This window comes from Nipponia nippon, unplaced genomic scaffold (genome assembly GCF_047370975.1).
Source record: "Nipponia nippon isolate SJK-2023a ecotype South Korea unplaced genomic scaffold, ASM4737097v1 scaffold_4, whole genome shotgun sequence".
NCBI classification, from domain to species: domain Eukaryota; kingdom Metazoa; phylum Chordata; class Aves; order Pelecaniformes; family Threskiornithidae; genus Nipponia; species Nipponia nippon.
Window position 1 is genome coordinate 21,624,199 of NW_028262358.1, and position 18,647 is coordinate 21,642,845.

At 38.8% G+C, this 18,647-nt stretch overlaps 1 protein-coding gene across 7 annotated transcripts in view; it reads right to left on the minus strand.

The window, feature by feature from the left end:
- Positions 1 to 18,647, minus strand: part of MARK1 (microtubule affinity regulating kinase 1) — a 61,652-nt gene that overhangs the window by 31,820 nt on the left and 11,185 nt on the right. For all 7 annotated transcript variants that reach the window (XM_087774741.1, XM_087774745.1, XM_087774740.1 and 4 more), the window contains exons 2-3: positions 6,167 to 6,370; positions 5,410 to 5,463 (exon numbers count right to left, since the gene is read on the minus strand). In XM_087774741.1, the coding sequence (XP_087630867.1) occupies positions 5,410 to 5,463; positions 6,167 to 6,370 (258 nt within the window). The remainder of the gene's footprint in view (positions 1 to 5,409; positions 5,464 to 6,166; positions 6,371 to 18,647) is intronic.

The following is an 18,647-nucleotide window of genomic DNA, read 5'->3' on the forward strand; positions in this document are numbered from 1 at the left end:
CAACAGTCACAAGGTGAATCTGGGTATTTTCTTGCTGGTTAGTCGCTCCGAGGTGGTCGCCTTCTTTGTTTGGGCATTCTGACTCAAAGGCACTTTTAATGTTGGTTGAAATGCATTTGCATGCTTAGAGCAAGAACTGGACAAGGCTGAAGCAGCTGAAGTTATCTTAGGTGATGCTCATCCACACAAATCATGTCAAGCATAAGCTGAATGGAAACTGGCTATTTTATTTTACAGACAGGATGCTGTCAGCCTCCCTACAAATGTTATGAAAGCAGGGAAAGAGAAATCAGCAGAGTAAGAATTGAAAGAATAGTTGAAATCTTGGAATCTACCTGCAGGTACCTGCTGACTAAATGGCTTGCTCTGAGAAAAGATCAAAAAACCCTAAGTGGTTGTACTCCCTACAAAACTCTCCGAACTGCCTGCCCACTACTGAAACTACAGCACACAAGGTTGCCTTCTTCATGGGCAGATCTACTTTCCTCTGAGAGTTCGTGGTTTGCAGTTGTTACTGGCTTCTGACAAGTTTCCAGCAGTTGTCTACCTGGAAACTGACATTTTCAGACCTTTTTCTGAAGTAACTCGGGTATAGGCACCTTGCCAATTAGGCAGGTGCAACGTACGTATTCCATAATACTGCTCAGTCAAGCAGCTTTGCTGAAGCTGCTTAGCGTGACAGATACCTTCCAACCCAGGAAGGCCGGAAGAAAGAAATTGTTTGAAAGACTGAAAGAACTGAAATAATGGAACAGCACAGTGTAGAGACTACAAACACAGCCAGACTACACCTTGTGTAGTTCCTGGCCCATACGGTCCAAGGGGATGCGTACAGGTCTCAAATGCGGAGTGGGGAGAAAGAGCAGGGAACCTTATTTCAGTACAGATGTTCAAAACAGCAGAGGGGGAGTGGGACAGAAGTTGGGCAAATGAACTGTCCTCTGGAGTCCTGGTGTACATTCAGGATTTTATTTGGTCCAGTATAAATAAATGCATGTTTATACAAATTAAGAAAATGCCAACATTCACTCCTCCAATTTTCCCTCACAAGACAGAAACAATCTAGAAAATCTCTGGACAATGGATAACACTTGAATTAAAAAAAAAAAAAAAAAAAAAGCATTAACAGTGTTCAAGTATTAGGGTATGCAGCTCTGCATTCTGTGCAGCACTACTTTGGGATAAATCTTTTTTCCCTTCCACTTCCCCCTTGCAGAAGTATGCTGGTCATTAACACTACTTATGTCAATATCGATGTATTTACAAATAGAAATATCTTTAAACAGTAGCCACTACACCCCTCAATAACATCCAGGATACTTCTGTATGCAAAGGAAGAGATGTATTAAAGCAACAAGACCATAGTTATTTCCTACAAAGCCAAGTTTGTTAGTGTTATAGAAATCTGGACAGAACAGCAAGATTAGTTCTCCTTTTGCGACAAGGCGAGCTGCGGGATTATATAATGATCCATTTTACTGATAAAAAATAGCGCTTTCAGAATTCAGACACGCCTTTATTTTTTCTTGAGCAGCAGTGTACTGCTCTCTCAGAAGGTGTAAGTGCTCCCTGACTTCTCTCCCCCATCCCCACCACACACTTATAGGACCAGTCTTTATTCTTAACAAAGTGCTACCATTAAAAAAAGCTCTTGAATAAGCTTCTTGCAAATGGGTGGTAACCTCAATAGCTTCAGTTATAGTAGAGGACAGCCGGCACCATACTCAGTTTGTAGAACTTGTACCTATGGAAAAGGCACAAGGCTTGAAAAGTTGATTACTGCTTTTCCAGTTTCATTTGTCAGGGCACAGACTGCAGAAAGTACAAGGATCTTCTGTCACACCATTGCTAACACTTCCACTTGCTGTCAGGTTGACATCTACATTTATGATTTACCATTTTAAGCCACTACAATCAAACTAAAAATCTTCAGTTAACCAAGGCTTTTTCTTGCTTTGAAAGATGTGCTTCAATGCTTCGCTAGCCTCTAAATCATTACTGAGAAGGGACGTTGCAAAAAAGCATAGCTTTCAATAGGTAACATTGAAATTGTTCCAAATCTTCTACTACTTCTTTACTTCTCTTCTGCTTTTCTTAACAACAGAAAGAACCTAAGTTTGAGGCTTTAGATATGTTTAAAGAATAAAAAGAAGCCCGCTGACCCCTAAAAAGGGAAAATCTGAAATGCCACTTGCTAATCAAACCTATTAAGAAAAAAAGCACCTTCTGCTCCACTAGCAGCTTGCAGAAGAGCAACAGAATTCTATTTCAGAATCATCCCTAGTGAAGCCGGTACAAGACGACACTTTCACTGTAGCAGACATGCAGAAAATAGAACAGATATTTTGATATAAATTCTAGTTACGATGAAACCCAAATACTTACATTTGGGAACAAATTACAATCATGCTAGTGGAAAAAGCTAAGTCAGTACAAGATGTTACTATCAAGACAGCAAGTTCACAGAAAAGCCAGCTCTGTCTTCTAAACGGGTGCTCATTGAGTAAGATGGGAACCACATACTGAACAAACTGAAAAGAAAATAAAAGACAGTGCCCTTAATTCAACATTGTTTATCTATTTAAAGAGGTAGAGGTCCTGAAGCAAAAAGTATTTTATAAAACTGAAGACTATCACACTGCATGCACAAAGACGCAAAATTAAAAATTCACAAGGTCAGCTTAGTTCGGTCATCTCTCCCGGTTTAAGTTAAAATAACTATGCCTGCAGGGTACCCTGTCCGTACTATAGGGCATAAATAACATCGGAGAGTGAAAGAACAAACTAAACACTTTCTCTGCTTTCATACCCGTGACTAACTACAGACCCAGCTTGTATGACACTGCCAGCAACTGAAGTATGTGCGCAAATATTTCCGTTTACAAAAACGGAACCGCGCATGAGAAGCTATGATGCCTTAATTCATTTTACTTAAATTAGGTCAATAGCAAATACTAAAGCAAAACCTACTTGCACTTGGTATCCTTTATATTATACTGAGTGAAAACGGAAAAGCAGAGGGTCATTCACAAGACCAAAGATGACTACATATTTGTCTTATTTGATTAATAATGTGTGTCAAAAATGATTGAAGGCCTAAAAGTTTTGCTGATCTGCACGGAATCGACCAGCTCTGAAGTTCTAGAGACTGCTCTCTCAACTATGCTGATTTAGATGGGTTCAAACTCAGGAGTGGTATTTTTGTTGCAGAAACTTACTACAGTCTCTCTCTACAAACTTGCATTGGAAAAGTGTCTGTTCCTATTAAAACAGTACTACTATCACTGCTTCCCTTTCCCAACATTACCTCTTAAAGAAAAATTGACTACTTAACAGTCCTACAGTACAACCGTACTGTACAACCCTGATGATAAAATTATAAAAAAGATCACATTACAGTCACATTATATAGCAAAGAATCACAAACTGAGTTCAGTGCAGAAAGAAAAATAAAGATGACCGTGAAACATGGAGATATCTTAGAACAAGATTTTTAAAATAAAATTTACAATACACAAATGACATACCAAAATACTAACAGAAATAATTCTAAGCATGCTGATGAACTATCCTCCCACCCCCATTTGCTTTAAAAAAATTACAGTCACTTGAGTGACTGTGCAAAAACTGTGCTTAAGCTTACTTAAAAGCTTTCAGGGAATCAATATTCAATTTCACTCAAAGTTCTCAGAAAATTGTAGCAAGCCAAAGACTTTAAGAGCTTCAAAAAAAAAAAAAAAAAGATTTTTTTTTTTCCTGAAAATTACAACCAAGATGTTATAAAGAAAAATTTGTACTAACAAATTATCACACTTTCCAGTACAAACAGAAGCAGCATGGGATAAATATTTCTAGAAGTTATTGAAGAAGAATGGAATTGTGGTTAAATCACTAAATCTAACTTCAGTCTTTATTTCTGCTATAAACTGCTGCTCACTGTATCTAGAAATGTTTCTCTCGTTATCAGCTTCCCACTCAAAAAACAAGTAACAGCAGCAATGTCCTATTATATGAATATTTTGTACACTACTTGTGCAGTGTGACAGCATCCTGTATAGGCTATAAAATTTTCATTTATGCTTGGAATGATTTTTTTAACCCATTATTGAATATTTTTGTGTGAAATACAACTTATTTATCATTAAAGCAATTATCCCAGAAGTAAGTTTCTCATGCTTAGTTTTCCAGAAAGTTTTAACGTTTTTTACCCTCTCACTGCTCAACAATGAGACAAACTCATCTAGCTGTCCAAGTGTAAATAGCAAGCTAGGTAGGAAACAAGCTACGTGAGCAGCACAGGATTTCCCCAATATGCGCTGTCACGTACTGCCTCTGTGGGTCTCTCTTCGCTAGCTCAAATATTAGCAAAGAGATTTGCATAATATAGGATATACGACTTAAGGATAGCAAAGCTTTTGCATGGACTCTGCACAGCAGGTTGAATTAAAAAAAAAAATCCTGAAGAACCTATACTCAAACAAAAATACTACAGAAGAGAAATTAAAGCACATAAAGAATTAAAAGCAAACAAAGAAAAAAGAAATTAGAGCAAAGTTGTTTATAACTCCCCATAACCAAAGTTACATAATAAAATAAATGTAACAGCAGCCAGAGATAAAAGAACAGCAATAAGCCCTAGCCTCTCTCTCTCATGCTACAGCTACAGACAGCAGCAGTCTAGTATTTGTGAACAAAAAATATCCCGAGTTTTTATAATGGGCAACCTCCAGTAGGACTATACAACACTTCTGTACTTCAGCCAAAACCAAACACATGCATAGTTAACTACTAAAAAAAACCCAAACCAAGCAAAAATCCCCAGGGTTTTATTAAAACACTTATCACAATGGTTATGAAGGACTTCTGAATTTCTATCTACTGGTACAAACAAACAAGAACGTTCCGATTATGTTCAGTCACAAAAAGTAATTGCCAAAGGTCCCTTGAGTTTAACAAATATTTTACTAAAGTTGAAAGAATATAAAAACAAAGGTGAATAAAAAACATTAAAGCCATAAAAATTGGTAATCTTAAGTCCACAAAAACCAGTTACTACATTAAAGAAAAATCCAAGAAAAATACTACCCTTTACAGCATTACATCTTGATTTAGTGTGTAGACAAACTACTTGTGTACCTAATTAGATACAAATTTTGCCAGCAAGGAGTAAAGCTGGAGGAGGAAGGAAGAGCAAAGAAGGAATGCTTAGATAGGAACCACATAGAGCAACTGCCCTCAGACAAATGGCACATGCACGTTATAGCAAAGACAGTAGGATACCACTGTGTTCCAAGGTCATACATAAACAAAGACATTTAGTAAGATAAAGGGAACAAATATTTTTGTCAAGTAAATAAACATCACAGATCAACTGTTTATAGAATTTCAGATGTTATGGTATATTCTTACCTTTTGCAGACTAGTAGGATTTAGCTGAGTTTTATCTATTATTTTCACAGCAACCTTGGGAAGAAACAAACAACCGTGGATTATTAAACTCAGGAAAACGTTTGAACAAAAATATATTGCACCTCCGTGAGCAAAAGCACACATGTGCCTATAAGACATGCATATATGCCTGCTTTTATGCATTTCATCAAGCAAAATTTCTCACCTATTAGGATCTACCAGCAGGAGCTTAGAACTTTGCCACCAGATGGTACCACCAAGTAATCACTTCTATATTTCTGTCAGTGTTCAGACAGAACAATGTTATCCTGTCCACTGCAAAACCAGGCCTTCCAAACACAAGATCTACCTATCAATACATTTCAATATCAAGGATCTACCTATCTATCAATAGATTATCAATATCAATGAAATCTATCAGTAGATTTCTCTTCGGTTTTGGGAGTGCTTGGGGATGAATGGACCCCCTCCCAGCCCCAAAATACCCCTTGATGTGCCACAAACTTTATCATCTCTTCACCAAGAAGTTACATTTTAAAAAAATGGGGCGAGTGGTTAGAGGGAGAAAACTCAGGCACCTCAGGTAACTTTTCTTATATCCTGAAACGGCCTCTTTGCATCGTCCTTTATGATGACAAAAAAAATACACTTCTATTCGGAAGAGAAAGGTAAAAGAATAGCAGAAATACTTATTGTAAATATAGCCAAAGAGAATATAAAACACACTGTCAGCCTTTTTATTTTTTTAAAGGCTTACCTCTCTTCCAGTAAGCACATGCCTTGCCAGTTTCACTTTGGCAAAATTTCCTTTTCCTATTGTTTTCAGTAAGCGATAATTTCCAATGTGAGGATGCTCTTCATTGGTAGACGTAATGGAGTTTCTACATCGGGGGATGTTTTGTCTGCTACTTGACTTGATAGGCTGGACATGTGGTTCAGTGTATCCATCCACAGAGGTATGCTGGAAGGCAGACAAAATAGTTGGGAATTTAGCTACTTGGATTTTAGACAGTTGCAGCAGAATAGACTAAAAGCATAAAAAGGTGTAGAGGGGAGCAATTTATTTATTTTTACAGTATAACTGATAAGTTCGGATGGTAGCTTAAGCAGAATATGCTGTCTTTGGGCAGAGTTTGATGCATGTCAAGAACACAAGTCTGCAGAAAGATTTTACCAGCTCCAAAAGTAAAACTAGAGACACCTAGGCAGTAATCAACAAACCATGACAGACTGTTTTTAATATGAAACTATGCCAAACTACACACTACACCACTACGTTGCAAATAAACTTGCCTAATCATAACCAAATTTAGTCTTTCAAAAATACACAGTACAAAAAAATATTTGTATTTTGGCATATTTGGAAACAAAGTTCCACCCTATTTTTCTCTTAACTTTCTTCACCTCAAATAACATTATGAGAAAAACATTTTTTCAAGTAAGCTTTGTTCTCCAAACCTGTTTGCATCTTTTTGTAAGTCACAGTTCTCATTCAAATAATGAAAAATCTACATCTTTTTTTAAAAAAATAATAATCTATTCTTGAACAGAAAACTCCATGATATCTCATAAGTATATTTGAAATCTCAAAAAGTCTGAAGAACTAAGAGGATGTTATTTTTAATGCATGCCAACACATCATCCCACATTAAATGTTAGTCACTGAAACCCGCAGTGCTTCTGTAGTCTTTAACTTCCAAGTATATAAGGGGCAAGACACAGATGGGGCTTGGAAATGTTCCAAGAAGAAACCAAAATAACAGAATATGCCAAAGGGGTGTTAAGTGTTTCAGTATTTCAAATGCTTTCTAACACTAGTGGCAGATGGGTACAAATGTTTACCAGGTAAAATTTAGACTCTAATCTTTTAAGTTACAGATTTTAAGGCAGGCAAATACTGTAGGTAGAAATAGTGTCTTCTCAGACCAGTTTTTAGATTTTGTAACAGAAAGGCATGCTTACTCCCAGCTCACTCAGTTCCTGCTAAGCATAAAGCACAAAACTCAAGACACCTTAATATTTTCCCATTATTCACTGCTTCAATCAAAAAAAATAAAAAAAGTGGGTATCTCGGTATCTTTGTACAGAGCACCAACTGAGCCTGTTTCTTTACAGATCAAAGGTTTCTAGATCTTAAGCTGAAAGCAGAGTCAGAAGGCAGCAGGAGGGTTTCACTGTTTCTCCCAATACCCAACCTAACATGGGTCTATGCCGATCTCACCTGTCATTCCTTATGCAAGTCATTATTTTCTTACACAAAACGCAATTTAAAGCAGTGCTTCCAACTTCAGTGTACATTTATTATAGACTGAAGTCAATCCCCTCCTGTAAACACCCAGGCTTACAGATAGTCCCACTGAGCCAAGTGGAGTTATTTCGGGACATAAGCACTAGTAGAATTGGGAAAACTAGCAAACAGCTGCAACACAACCGGAAAAAACAAGGAGTATACCACAACCAGAATGTTCTTCCCAAATGCAGTACAACTCTGCTTACATCACCTCCAGCATTATTAATTATTCACTATGGCCAGGAGAACAGCCCTAAATATAATTTTTTGTTTGTCTTTTCATTAACTGAGTCTCTCTGCAAAATACTACTATACCCCCACTGCTAGACTGCTTTCCAAATTACTGCAGAACCAAGCAAGCCAGGCATGTTTAGATTCTGTGTATCAGGCAAACTTATTCAACCATGAAATAACATGCTAACAATAGTATTTATCCTTTAGAAGCGCATAATTAAAATACTTTCTGTGGACTTGGAAAGAAAGGATCAGGATGACAGCTCCAAGCAAAGAGGCTTTGAAACACTCCTTCAACATCGGACACTAGTCCTACATGTGATAAACCAGAGCCCAAATAAAAGTCTTGCCTAAGAAAACACCCCGCAAGATCAGTATTTGTATGGTGTTAATAATGAATATTATAGCCATACCTAGACCTCCATCCAGAGCTACAGCACTATGCTATACAAGCAGGTTTTAAAAGTCTTTGAGCCTATTTATGCACACAATTAGATCTTCACTACTTGAAATACAATGCCTACCAGAAGCATTAGCAACCCTAATATCAATTACCAATTTCATACGCTTCGTAGGATTAACCTACTTCCAGTAGGTACTTGAAGGGATCTTTTAGATAAGCAGTTGGATAGGCAAACAAAACTAATGCCACAGGCAAAGCAAAACATGACTTCACAGGATGGATCATTTTAATGCAGATTTAACAGGGAAATCAATTATTTAATCGTAATGACAATATAATGCAGAACCAATCTGAAGAGGGGAAAAAAAAAAAGTAGCAAGGTTCATGGTCATGACTATTCTGGACTTTGGTCTTTTTGTGACAGAAAAACTAAGCCCCTCTGGATAGTTTCTTAATTATTCCCTCTTTGATAGATTATCTTGAGTCAACCCTTCTCAAGCACTGTATTGCTAGCCGGTCGAGGGAGGTGATTGTCCTGCTCCAGTCTGCACTGGTGTGGCCTCATCTTGAGTACTGTGTGCAGTTTTGGGCGCCACATTACAAAAAAAAGGATACAAAGCTACTAGAGAGCGTCCAGAGGAGAGCCACGAAGATGGTCAAGGGTTTAGAGGGGAAGCCATACAAGGAGCGGCTGAAGTCACTTGGTCTGTTCAGCCTGGAGAAGAGAAGAGTGAGGGGAGACCTCATCTCAGTCTACAGCTTCCTCACAAGGGAAGGAGGAGGGGCAGGCGCCCATCTCTTCTCCCTGGTGACCAATGGTAGAACTCAAGGGAACGTCAGGAAGATATGCCAGGGAGGTTTAGGTTGGACGTTAGGAAAAGGTTCTTCACCCAGAGGACGGTGGAGCACTGGAACAGGCTCCTCCGGGAGGCGGTCACGGTGCCAAGCCTGACAATATTGAAGAAGCATTTGGACAATGCCCTCAGACATATGGTGGGAATTTTGGGGTTGTCCTGTGCAGGGACAGGAGTTGGACTCGGTGACCCTTGTGGGTCCCTTCCAACTCAGGACTTTCTATGATCCTCCCCAGGTATGCCCAAGAATGACAGAAAACATGCATAAATAAGGTCAGGTTTCTTAGTTTGAGAGACACATATATACATATAATTCCTGAATTTGAAAAGCACTGAATGAAATTCACATTATTGTTCTTAAATTGTACAATTGGCCTCTCTCTTGCACATAAACAGCTTGCTATTATTGGAAAGCACAGAGGAATTTAAACTAGAAACTCATCGACTTCTAGAAATCAGCATTCAACAAAATCAAAACATGACAAGGTTAAGATGTTGGACAAAAAAAAAAAAAGTTAAGTTCAGTCAAATAACAGTATCTCAGTGATTATTTCCAAACAATGCTAAGGCTGAATTCCACAGAAGCATGCAATAACCACACTGCCTAGAAAGACAAGCTATGTAGTTTTTAAGATCTTTCTGGTCCATTACAATACATTCATTCATTATGCATCAGCTACTATGTGGCTATTTAAAAATGCCATTTCAGAACAACAATCTCTAAATTCTGAGAAATTTTTCAGGGTGCTGGAAACAAGGGGGCTGTAAAAACCAACATTCTCCTTGAAGTTCACTGCCACCTAAAAAACAATTCCAGCTAACAACCTGCATTGTACATCATAAACATGACTCCCTGTATATTCAGTTCATGTCAGTGTTAAATAAAACGTCTAGACCTCAACACAAAATTAGATGTTTCTTAAAATAAAATGCAATTTTAAACAAAAAATGTGCAGCAGTAACAAAAGTTTAAAGCTGAAACAGTACATTAGAGCAGCCATTTAGGTATTTTGCACATTAGTCAAGTGTTTAAAAAACAAACAAACAAGAAAAAAACCATACAAAACAAAACCCACCACCTTTTCAGAAATCTCAGAAAAGTAATTCTAGCATTCAATTCTAGATCGCAACTGAAGAGAGCTCAATTGACACTTATTACTCCTAACTAGGTTTGTTTCCAACGTGTTCCATTAGAATTATTACAGAAAGTCAATGGCACTAAAATTACATGAGAGTTAACCTGACCCATAGCTTCCCCAAGACTCAAAGCTATCATTTTCCTTGTTTACCCAAGGCAGCTTTGCAAGAGCAAGATGACACGATGCCCAGACACGTTATCTTTGAGAAAGTGCAGAAGAACTGACCCCACCAAGTAGATACAGAGTGTGTGCTCCACTACTTTAATCATTCAGCATCCTTTAGCCACTTAGCTAGCCACTGGGGTAGTATTCTCACTGCTTATACACTGTAATTAAACTTACATCATCATACATATTAACTGCTCTTACAGCTTAGTCTTAAAAAGTCCCCAAAACTATTCCAGCCACCAAACCACAGTCTTTCTCAATCAAACAACAGTGAAGGCCTCTATAGTCCTTCTGAGTAATGGGGTAACTTCCACACATTGATCTGCCTGTAAATTCACCTCACTTGATTAAATAAACGTCTTAGTCCTGAATTTTCCCCTTCTTGAATATCTGCAAGGCAAATTCCTTGGTACAGCCAGCCCATGGAAGCAGAGTACGCACACATGGTGCTAGAAAAGGCACATCATCACATTTCCTCTATCAATATTATCTCCCGTTCTGAACTTAAGTTTCTTGCAGCCAATTTTTATATTCGTAACACCAAGCATTTTCAAGCATGTGCCATACACATGAGCATTTGTAACAGCTGTCATATTTTGCAAGGTAATCAAAACAGCTAGCCCAGACAAAGGGAGTCTGAAGGGTTTAGAAGATGGTCTTCTAAACAGCTCTGATCTGAAACAGCTTTGATTCACAATATAGGGAAAGGAAAGGGGAGAAAGATGAAAAGTAACGTCCTGGATGTTCAACTGCTTTTGTGTTTTAACTGCTTGCTGTCCGTAACTACTCCTTTAGGACCTAGGAGCTGCTAGCAAACCACCTCAAGCAAGTCTTTTGTTGAAGTAACAAATAAAACTAGAAGAGCCCACTTTTTGGAAAGATCTTGGTAAACCTCAATGTAGAAACCAACGGAGATGTTCAGACCAGCTTCTACAACACATATCAAGAGTACCCAGAGGTCCAGGTTTACAGGTATGAAGTGTGGTGCAACTCTGCACGAGATGACAGTACCTGATCCACCAACTAGTGCCAGAAGAAGGGCATTCACTCCTCTTACAGCTACCCCTCACATCTGCACAAAACCACAGCTCACTCTTGCCACGTGCACCCGTCACATCACACTACAATTACTAAAGCACCTCTGATCTTAGTCAAAACATTAATATAGCCCTATCTACTCTAATTTTTCATACCTCTCAGACATGTAAGAAAGTGCTTTGGAGGGGACAATTAAAAAGACTGAATGCGTGTGTATGCACACATGATTCTTTTCATAATTTCTTATCAGCAATTAAATGCATTGAGAATGCACAATAGAAACTTTATTATTAAAAAAACCCGAAACCCAAAGCAGTCAACCTACTTCACTGAAACAGGATAATATGCAGGACTCAGCTCAGAAAAACCCAAGAAAGAAAGAAACAAAAGAACACAGTGAGGCAAACAGTATATACAGATTTTAAATCAGATACCAACGCATGGCAGAAACAGGAGAGAATCAAAATTGTGAAAAGTTTGTCCTTAACTTGTACCCATACCCTGAGCCTGCTCACACAGGCTTTCTAGAAGCGCACAAAGAAAATAAACACATGAATGTGCATCTTTCTGTTTATATCAGATTTACATTATATGTAGAAATTCCAGGCATGAACTTTTGAAAGAGCTTGAAGCTATCAGCAATAAGAAACAATGATTTTGAATAAAGCTGGCCTCAGTCAAGCACATAGAAACATTTCTTTAACTGATGCTGTAACTCTGAAAAGCATTTTATAGAAAACTTTAAAAAAAAAATCCAAACTATAAGCATGAAGTTCAATATACAGCATCAAGTGAGATACTAAACAAAATAACTTCTCCTTACTCTTTTTTTGTATCTCTTTCCTTTTCTTCCCAATTGTAATATTCTGTATTTCAAAAAAACAACTTCAAAGCTAATAGTAAAACTTTTCTATTGCAAGGTTAAGTACAATCCCTTAATGTCATTACATAATAAAGACTCCTTTCTAAAAGCATACCTATATGCTGGTAATAGGTAAACTTATGGTGAGCATTGAGAAAAATCTTATCCTGTGCTTGTTACTATGATATTGAATCCCTTAGAAATTCTGGTGGGTTTTTTTTGTTTTGTTTGGGGTTTTTTTTTGTTTGTTTTTTAAGTGCTCAACATAGCTTTGCCAGACATATCAGAAAAAAGGTTGCCAACGTCAAGACGGAATTGTTTCTCTAATCACAAACTGCACAGGATGTCGTGTTTACAACTCCATACTTGAAGCCATCCAGGACAGAACACAGCGCAGCATCTACCAGGGCAGCGCCATATGCAGCTAACCGACGGATTTCAAAAGCGCATACACAAGGTTCTTCAGAATACTTGTAATCTTCATGACACTAAACTGTCATAAATCCTGTCCATATCACAGTAAGCTTGCTCCCAGGTTTGTTTTTTTTTTTCTTTTTCTTTTAAGCACAACAGTAATGCCATATGGAAGGGTGGAGTTCATTATCACATGGAATCACAGATACTTTTTATTTAAAGGATTAAAAAAAAAAAAAAAAATGCACCAGTCCTCCCCTGAGAAGTCACTCAAAGCATTTCAGAAAAACAAATACCTTCATAGCATTAAATCAGGTCTTGTAACCCAAACTCGGCTAACAGGCTTCCTCCTCTCCCCGGCCCGAAGCCCTCAGCCCGGCCAGGCGCGCAGGTGCAGCAGAACAGGACCTTCCTGCCTTTGTTCCATTTCACTCAGAATTGGCGCAGTTATTTCAACCTGGCACTTTCCTTCCTGACTCATCCCAAACACACAAACAAGATTTTCCAGGGCTAATTCAGGACAGTCAACCCGTATCATCTCCATTAATTGCTACAACAAAACTGAACCCTCCCTGTAGCCCTGGTGAAAATTGAGACAAGCCAGCTAAAAGCTGCTGCAGTAAACCACAGGTGGAACCGAGGGGAGGAAAAAAAAAAATTGGTTTTCCTGAAATCCTCTTAGGTTTACTCATTTTTATTTGTCATTTGGTGTAGTACTAGAAGCTAAAGTCAATGCTAACAAGCAAAAGAGTGAAACATTTCCTATCTTGTCAAAACAAATGGCTAACGTCCCTCACCCCTGAAACCTAACACAAACCTGCGTTTTTGAAGAAAAGCACTTATGGTAGGGGGAAGGAAGGAGAAAACTATTCCTGCTGCAGCCTCCTGGACACATTTAAACACTGCCCTTCAGACAGAGTTCTTTCAACATTTCTTGCCAGCCATTGCTCTTTCCTCAGGAGGTGATCAGTTTAACCTTGCCAGTCTTTTTTGACTTATTTCATGAGATCTTCAAAGCTGCCAGCACAGAGCTCCCAGTGAGCATTGCCAGCTCACCCAGGACATCTTGGCAGCACCCGGAGACACAGGCAGCTACACGGCACTACTGCTGAATGCCACGGCACTCACAGTTTGCTCAAAAACCCTCAGTAAAACAAAAAGAAAACAAAATGCTAATGTTGATTGTTAACTGAACCAACCAAACAAGAACAGGAACACACCCAGAAAGCGAAACTTCTGGCAAAGGAAACTGGCAGGAGTTTTTATTGCAGTTATAAATGATGCAGCCAGGTCATTTTTCAGCCGGCCTGATGAAAGGCAAGAGAAGAGAGACATGAAACAACTTACAGTTCAGGATCATGTCAGGCACATGGAGCTTCTCAAGAGTTTGCAGGACTACAAGAAATAGAAAATGTTTTAATATCGAACGTCAAAACTGAGGGGAAAGGGCTGTTTCTACAGTCTGGAGACTACAATCCGGAAACCTGAGGCTTTTCTCCAGACAAGGAGAACAGCAGCAAGAGGAAAAGTTTACTCACAAAAGAGCAACCAGATTATAGAGCTAAGTTTCTCTGATACTCACGATCAAACAACCAGTCTTCTGGGCCAGATGAGGTTTCTTCTACAGAAGGAAAACATACGCACAGCTAATTGGGATCAGGCTCTGAATCCCAACTCATTGTTTCTTTCAAAGGTTATGAAATGGGAATTTTTTTCTTGCCCATTGCATACCTAAAACAACTCTGGAAGAGTCCACATGTGGCATGATGGCTGCTGAAGCCAACCCATCGCTGCTTACATGCCTGCACCCACTTACAACTGCACTACCATCCATGCAGCGGGATGGAGAGCCAACACAGGGAGCCAAGCCAGACAAAACCTAGCAACTCTCTCCCTGAGCACATGCGCCCCCAGACAGCTTCTCAAGCATCAGCGCAGGCTCGAGGAGAAAGGCGAACACCCGGCCCAGGGAAGATGGGGCCACAGCAGCTCCATGTTAAGCTCTTGTGGAACTACACTGACAGGACAGGAACGACATGGAAAAGAACATTGATCACACCACTTTTCTTGATAATCCAGAGGCAAATTGACACCAGTGGCGAAACTTTAGCTAGGAGATACTTATTCCCATTCCACAACAAGGTAGAAAACCAGAAGAACTGGGGGAAAAAAAACCAACAACACCACCACCCCCCCCACCCCCCCCCCAAACAAATAAGTAGAGTTGCTTATTTTGTTGTTTACCTGCACTGGCTGCGTGAGACAGAAGAGCACACAATGCGAGCTTAAGAAACTACCCTTTAGGAGTGACATGCATGGGCAAAGCACCCTTAACATTTCTGCCACATAAAAGGGAAAATTAAGTTACTCCTTTAGCAAGCTGGACAGCATTTCTAAAGTCTTTACATCCCCGTTACTGGATTCATCCAATGGATCCAATGATAAATCCCTCAAGACAGATCACCATCTTATTTTGAAGACTAATTTTACCTCAAGGTCTTATTAACTTTCTGAAGTAAAGCCTGCTTCTAGAAGGTGATGAGATGACCAATTAAAATATCCAAACTGATAGCAATACACACTAATTGATGCACACATGTCCTAGAAAAGAAATTGTAAGGCAACGCAGGACTCTAATGTTTCAGGATCATGTCAAGCTACGTTTCAAATGAAGTTACCCAATATTCAGAAGGATTTTGCAATGTTCTTTTGAGACATACCTTTCAGGGATCTTAAAAGTCTAATTTAAAGGGTATGGAGACTCATCTTAATGTTTCCCTTTATACAATACAGTACACAACACAAACGTATCTAAAAGTAGTTGGGCAACCAGTTCATGTTGAAAATTGGAAGAGGAAAAAATTGCATGGACCTACAGCAGATTAATAGGGCCTATCTCATGCCCTTGCACAGGAGCTGCAGCCTTCAGGGGAGGGGCAGGGAATCCTTCCTGACCTGGAGAGCACTTTCACGGCGTCTTGCACTAGAGCATACTCGCTTAGTTTCTTCAACTTCAAGGCTTGATAATATTTTCTGGTCCATCTCTCTGCAGCAAGACCTTCTGATGTCATTAACAAGTCTTGCCTCAGAGGACAGAAGTGCAGAGCGCCTACTGAACCCCATCTGCCAAGGAGATGCAGTTTTAATATTTAAGCCAGGATTTCATCAGACTCGGCATTCTGCAGAAATATTTTTTCATATGCATTGATACAAAGGTTAACTTTCTGAGGAATAATGCATATTTTGGCACAGGAAAACCAGCTGCCTTCCTAAGAGGAAGGAGCACCTTTGATGGCATAGGACACTTCTACCAACAAGCCTGCACTCAAGCAGCATTGTTAAAATGGTTTTGTCTACCAAGAACAGTTGAGCAGAGTCTGATCTGATGGTAGGACCTGCAGATAAAGTTAGAAGGACACCACTAAACTTAGCTGGTCTTCTGAAAGCATAAACCATGTTTTACATATAGAGCAAAATTATGACGATGTATCCAAGCCAGCAGGTGTAGTGGGACATGGTGAGCTCAAAGAAAAAAAAAAAAACAAAAAACCCAAAGCAAAATGAAGAGAGTCTTCTGCTCAGTGCTCCCTGCCCTGTTTTTCATGTAAGTGTTAATTAACAGATCAAATAAAATGTCCTCTGTTGGGCTGTAGTAACTATTTACCTTTATGTGGATAAGCTACACCACATTTCAACTTAGCAAATATATTCCCAACCTTGCACAGATTTATGCTTAACTTTAAGCTGTCCAAACACTGTATGCCCCTTGGACCAGCTCATATCTTATGATCAAAGAGCACGCTGTACACGGAGCTCAGACTACAATCTCCTCAGAGCCCCTTGTTTCTAAACCCATGCAACCACCTATTTTAACCTTTGGGCTTCCATTATTTATGAACACAACCAACCACAATTTAGCACTTTAGAAATATATGCAACTAGGAAGCTAAATTGAAAAAAATGGAAAAAAACAAACAGCAGCAATATTCTATGTAACAGATTAAAAAAAAAATATTTCTTCATATGCTTTAAACAGGCAGATACAGTAATACAGTAGATTGTGAATACTGACAATCACACATATACTGCAGATATCTGTCAATATCCTGAATCCAAACCATAAACAGAAATCATGTGTGAGAATAGCTGAGATGTAAAAGCCAAGCACAAGAAAAAGAATGAACATAACACATGAAATAGTCCACGTTACAGAAGTCAGGAAAGGAAGTGAAAGATAAAACATCATAGGATGCAAAGAAAATATTAAAAACAATAGATGTTGGATTTACCCAGCCCATTAAAATGAAATGATAAGAAAATGTGGAAGAAATAATGTACATATATATATATAGGTAAAGCTTAAGAACACAAGCCAAAGAACCTACGATTAAAGGCTTGAACAAAACCTGATATATATTCAATATGAATAGAGTCATTAAAACAAGCAGCCAATCCAACAATAAGAAAAAAGTACAAAAAAAGAAGTATGACCTTTTTCTCCAGTCCTTGACAATCAGTGGGTGAGGAATCCCAGTTCCCCAGCTATGGTCTTTAGACACGACCCCAGCCTGCAGGCTGTCAAAGTCAGGCATTTCCAGACTTCTTTACCTAGATGGTGAGGCACAGCAAATAACCAGGAGCAGCAACGGTGGCCTCCAGCTCACCATTAGCAGTGACAACTCTTGGTTCTGTCCTGAGCTGGACATCGAAACAGTTTGGATAACATTAGAGCAATGTGTCTTACAGTCTGGAAATCCTCAATTGAGGTGGCTTTACCTAATCAGATGCTGTCTCATATTAAAACAGGAATTAATTTTATTCAGTCTTAAGGAAGGGAAAGTCAGGAAAGCAGAGAAGTCATGGGAACTTGAGGGCAATGTCAGCAGGTGACAGGAACTATCAATCTCCCTACCAGCCATTGGGAATCCATCCTCAAAACCTTAAAGGAGAATCATCCTTATGCAGATTTCAAACAGACATCACTGAATTGTTCCAAGTCTTAGGATGGGTCAGACAGCAGTGTTATGTTCTCTCTTCCACCATCAGGCTGCCAGGGGTCCCTCTCCCACCCACAGTCCTAAGATGCTCCTTGCCTCTTAAGAGATGAGGAAAGCCACAGCACACATTCCCTTATGCAATGTTGTAATCCCTAAATTATCACAGGCTCACTGGGAACTCCATCTGTAATTTTTTTTCCTTAATTTACCAAACTAACTGGAACCCTTCCAATCCCAGGGGATGAGAACTATTGCATTAAATACCTTTCTCGTTTCGCCAAGCAGCTAACAAAGAATCTATTAATTTTCTACCATCTTCTTAACACCCAATAAGTGACCTGAAATCAGGCACAACTTTCTACCCTTTCTCAAAAATTATCTGGAGGTAAACTTAACTCCAATATATGATAACTGTACTACCTGCCAATATACTTGACAGTCTCCTAGTTTGCTTCCTTCTTTTTTATGTCTGTCACCCACTGAGCTAGTCTTAGAAATATCTTCAATTAAATCAAGACAATATTAGGAAAATGGCTCATGCACCATTAGTATTTCACTTTATAACAACTGTAGTCTAATAGTCAAAGTGCTATATTTAATTCAGCTTCTTCAGGTTAGGAATTACTATGTGAAGGGAATGAAAACAAGCAGATGGACACAGGAGTCCAGTTTGTCTCTTCTATGCTACTCCAGAAGGCTTGACACCTCTCACTTTGAAAATAATTCTATTTAAACAGAGTATTACACACCATTAGGAAATGTACAAAATAATAACGATTATCATCAATATTTTATCTTGTAGTATTTAGAAAACATCAAATTTGATTTTGATTGAGCGC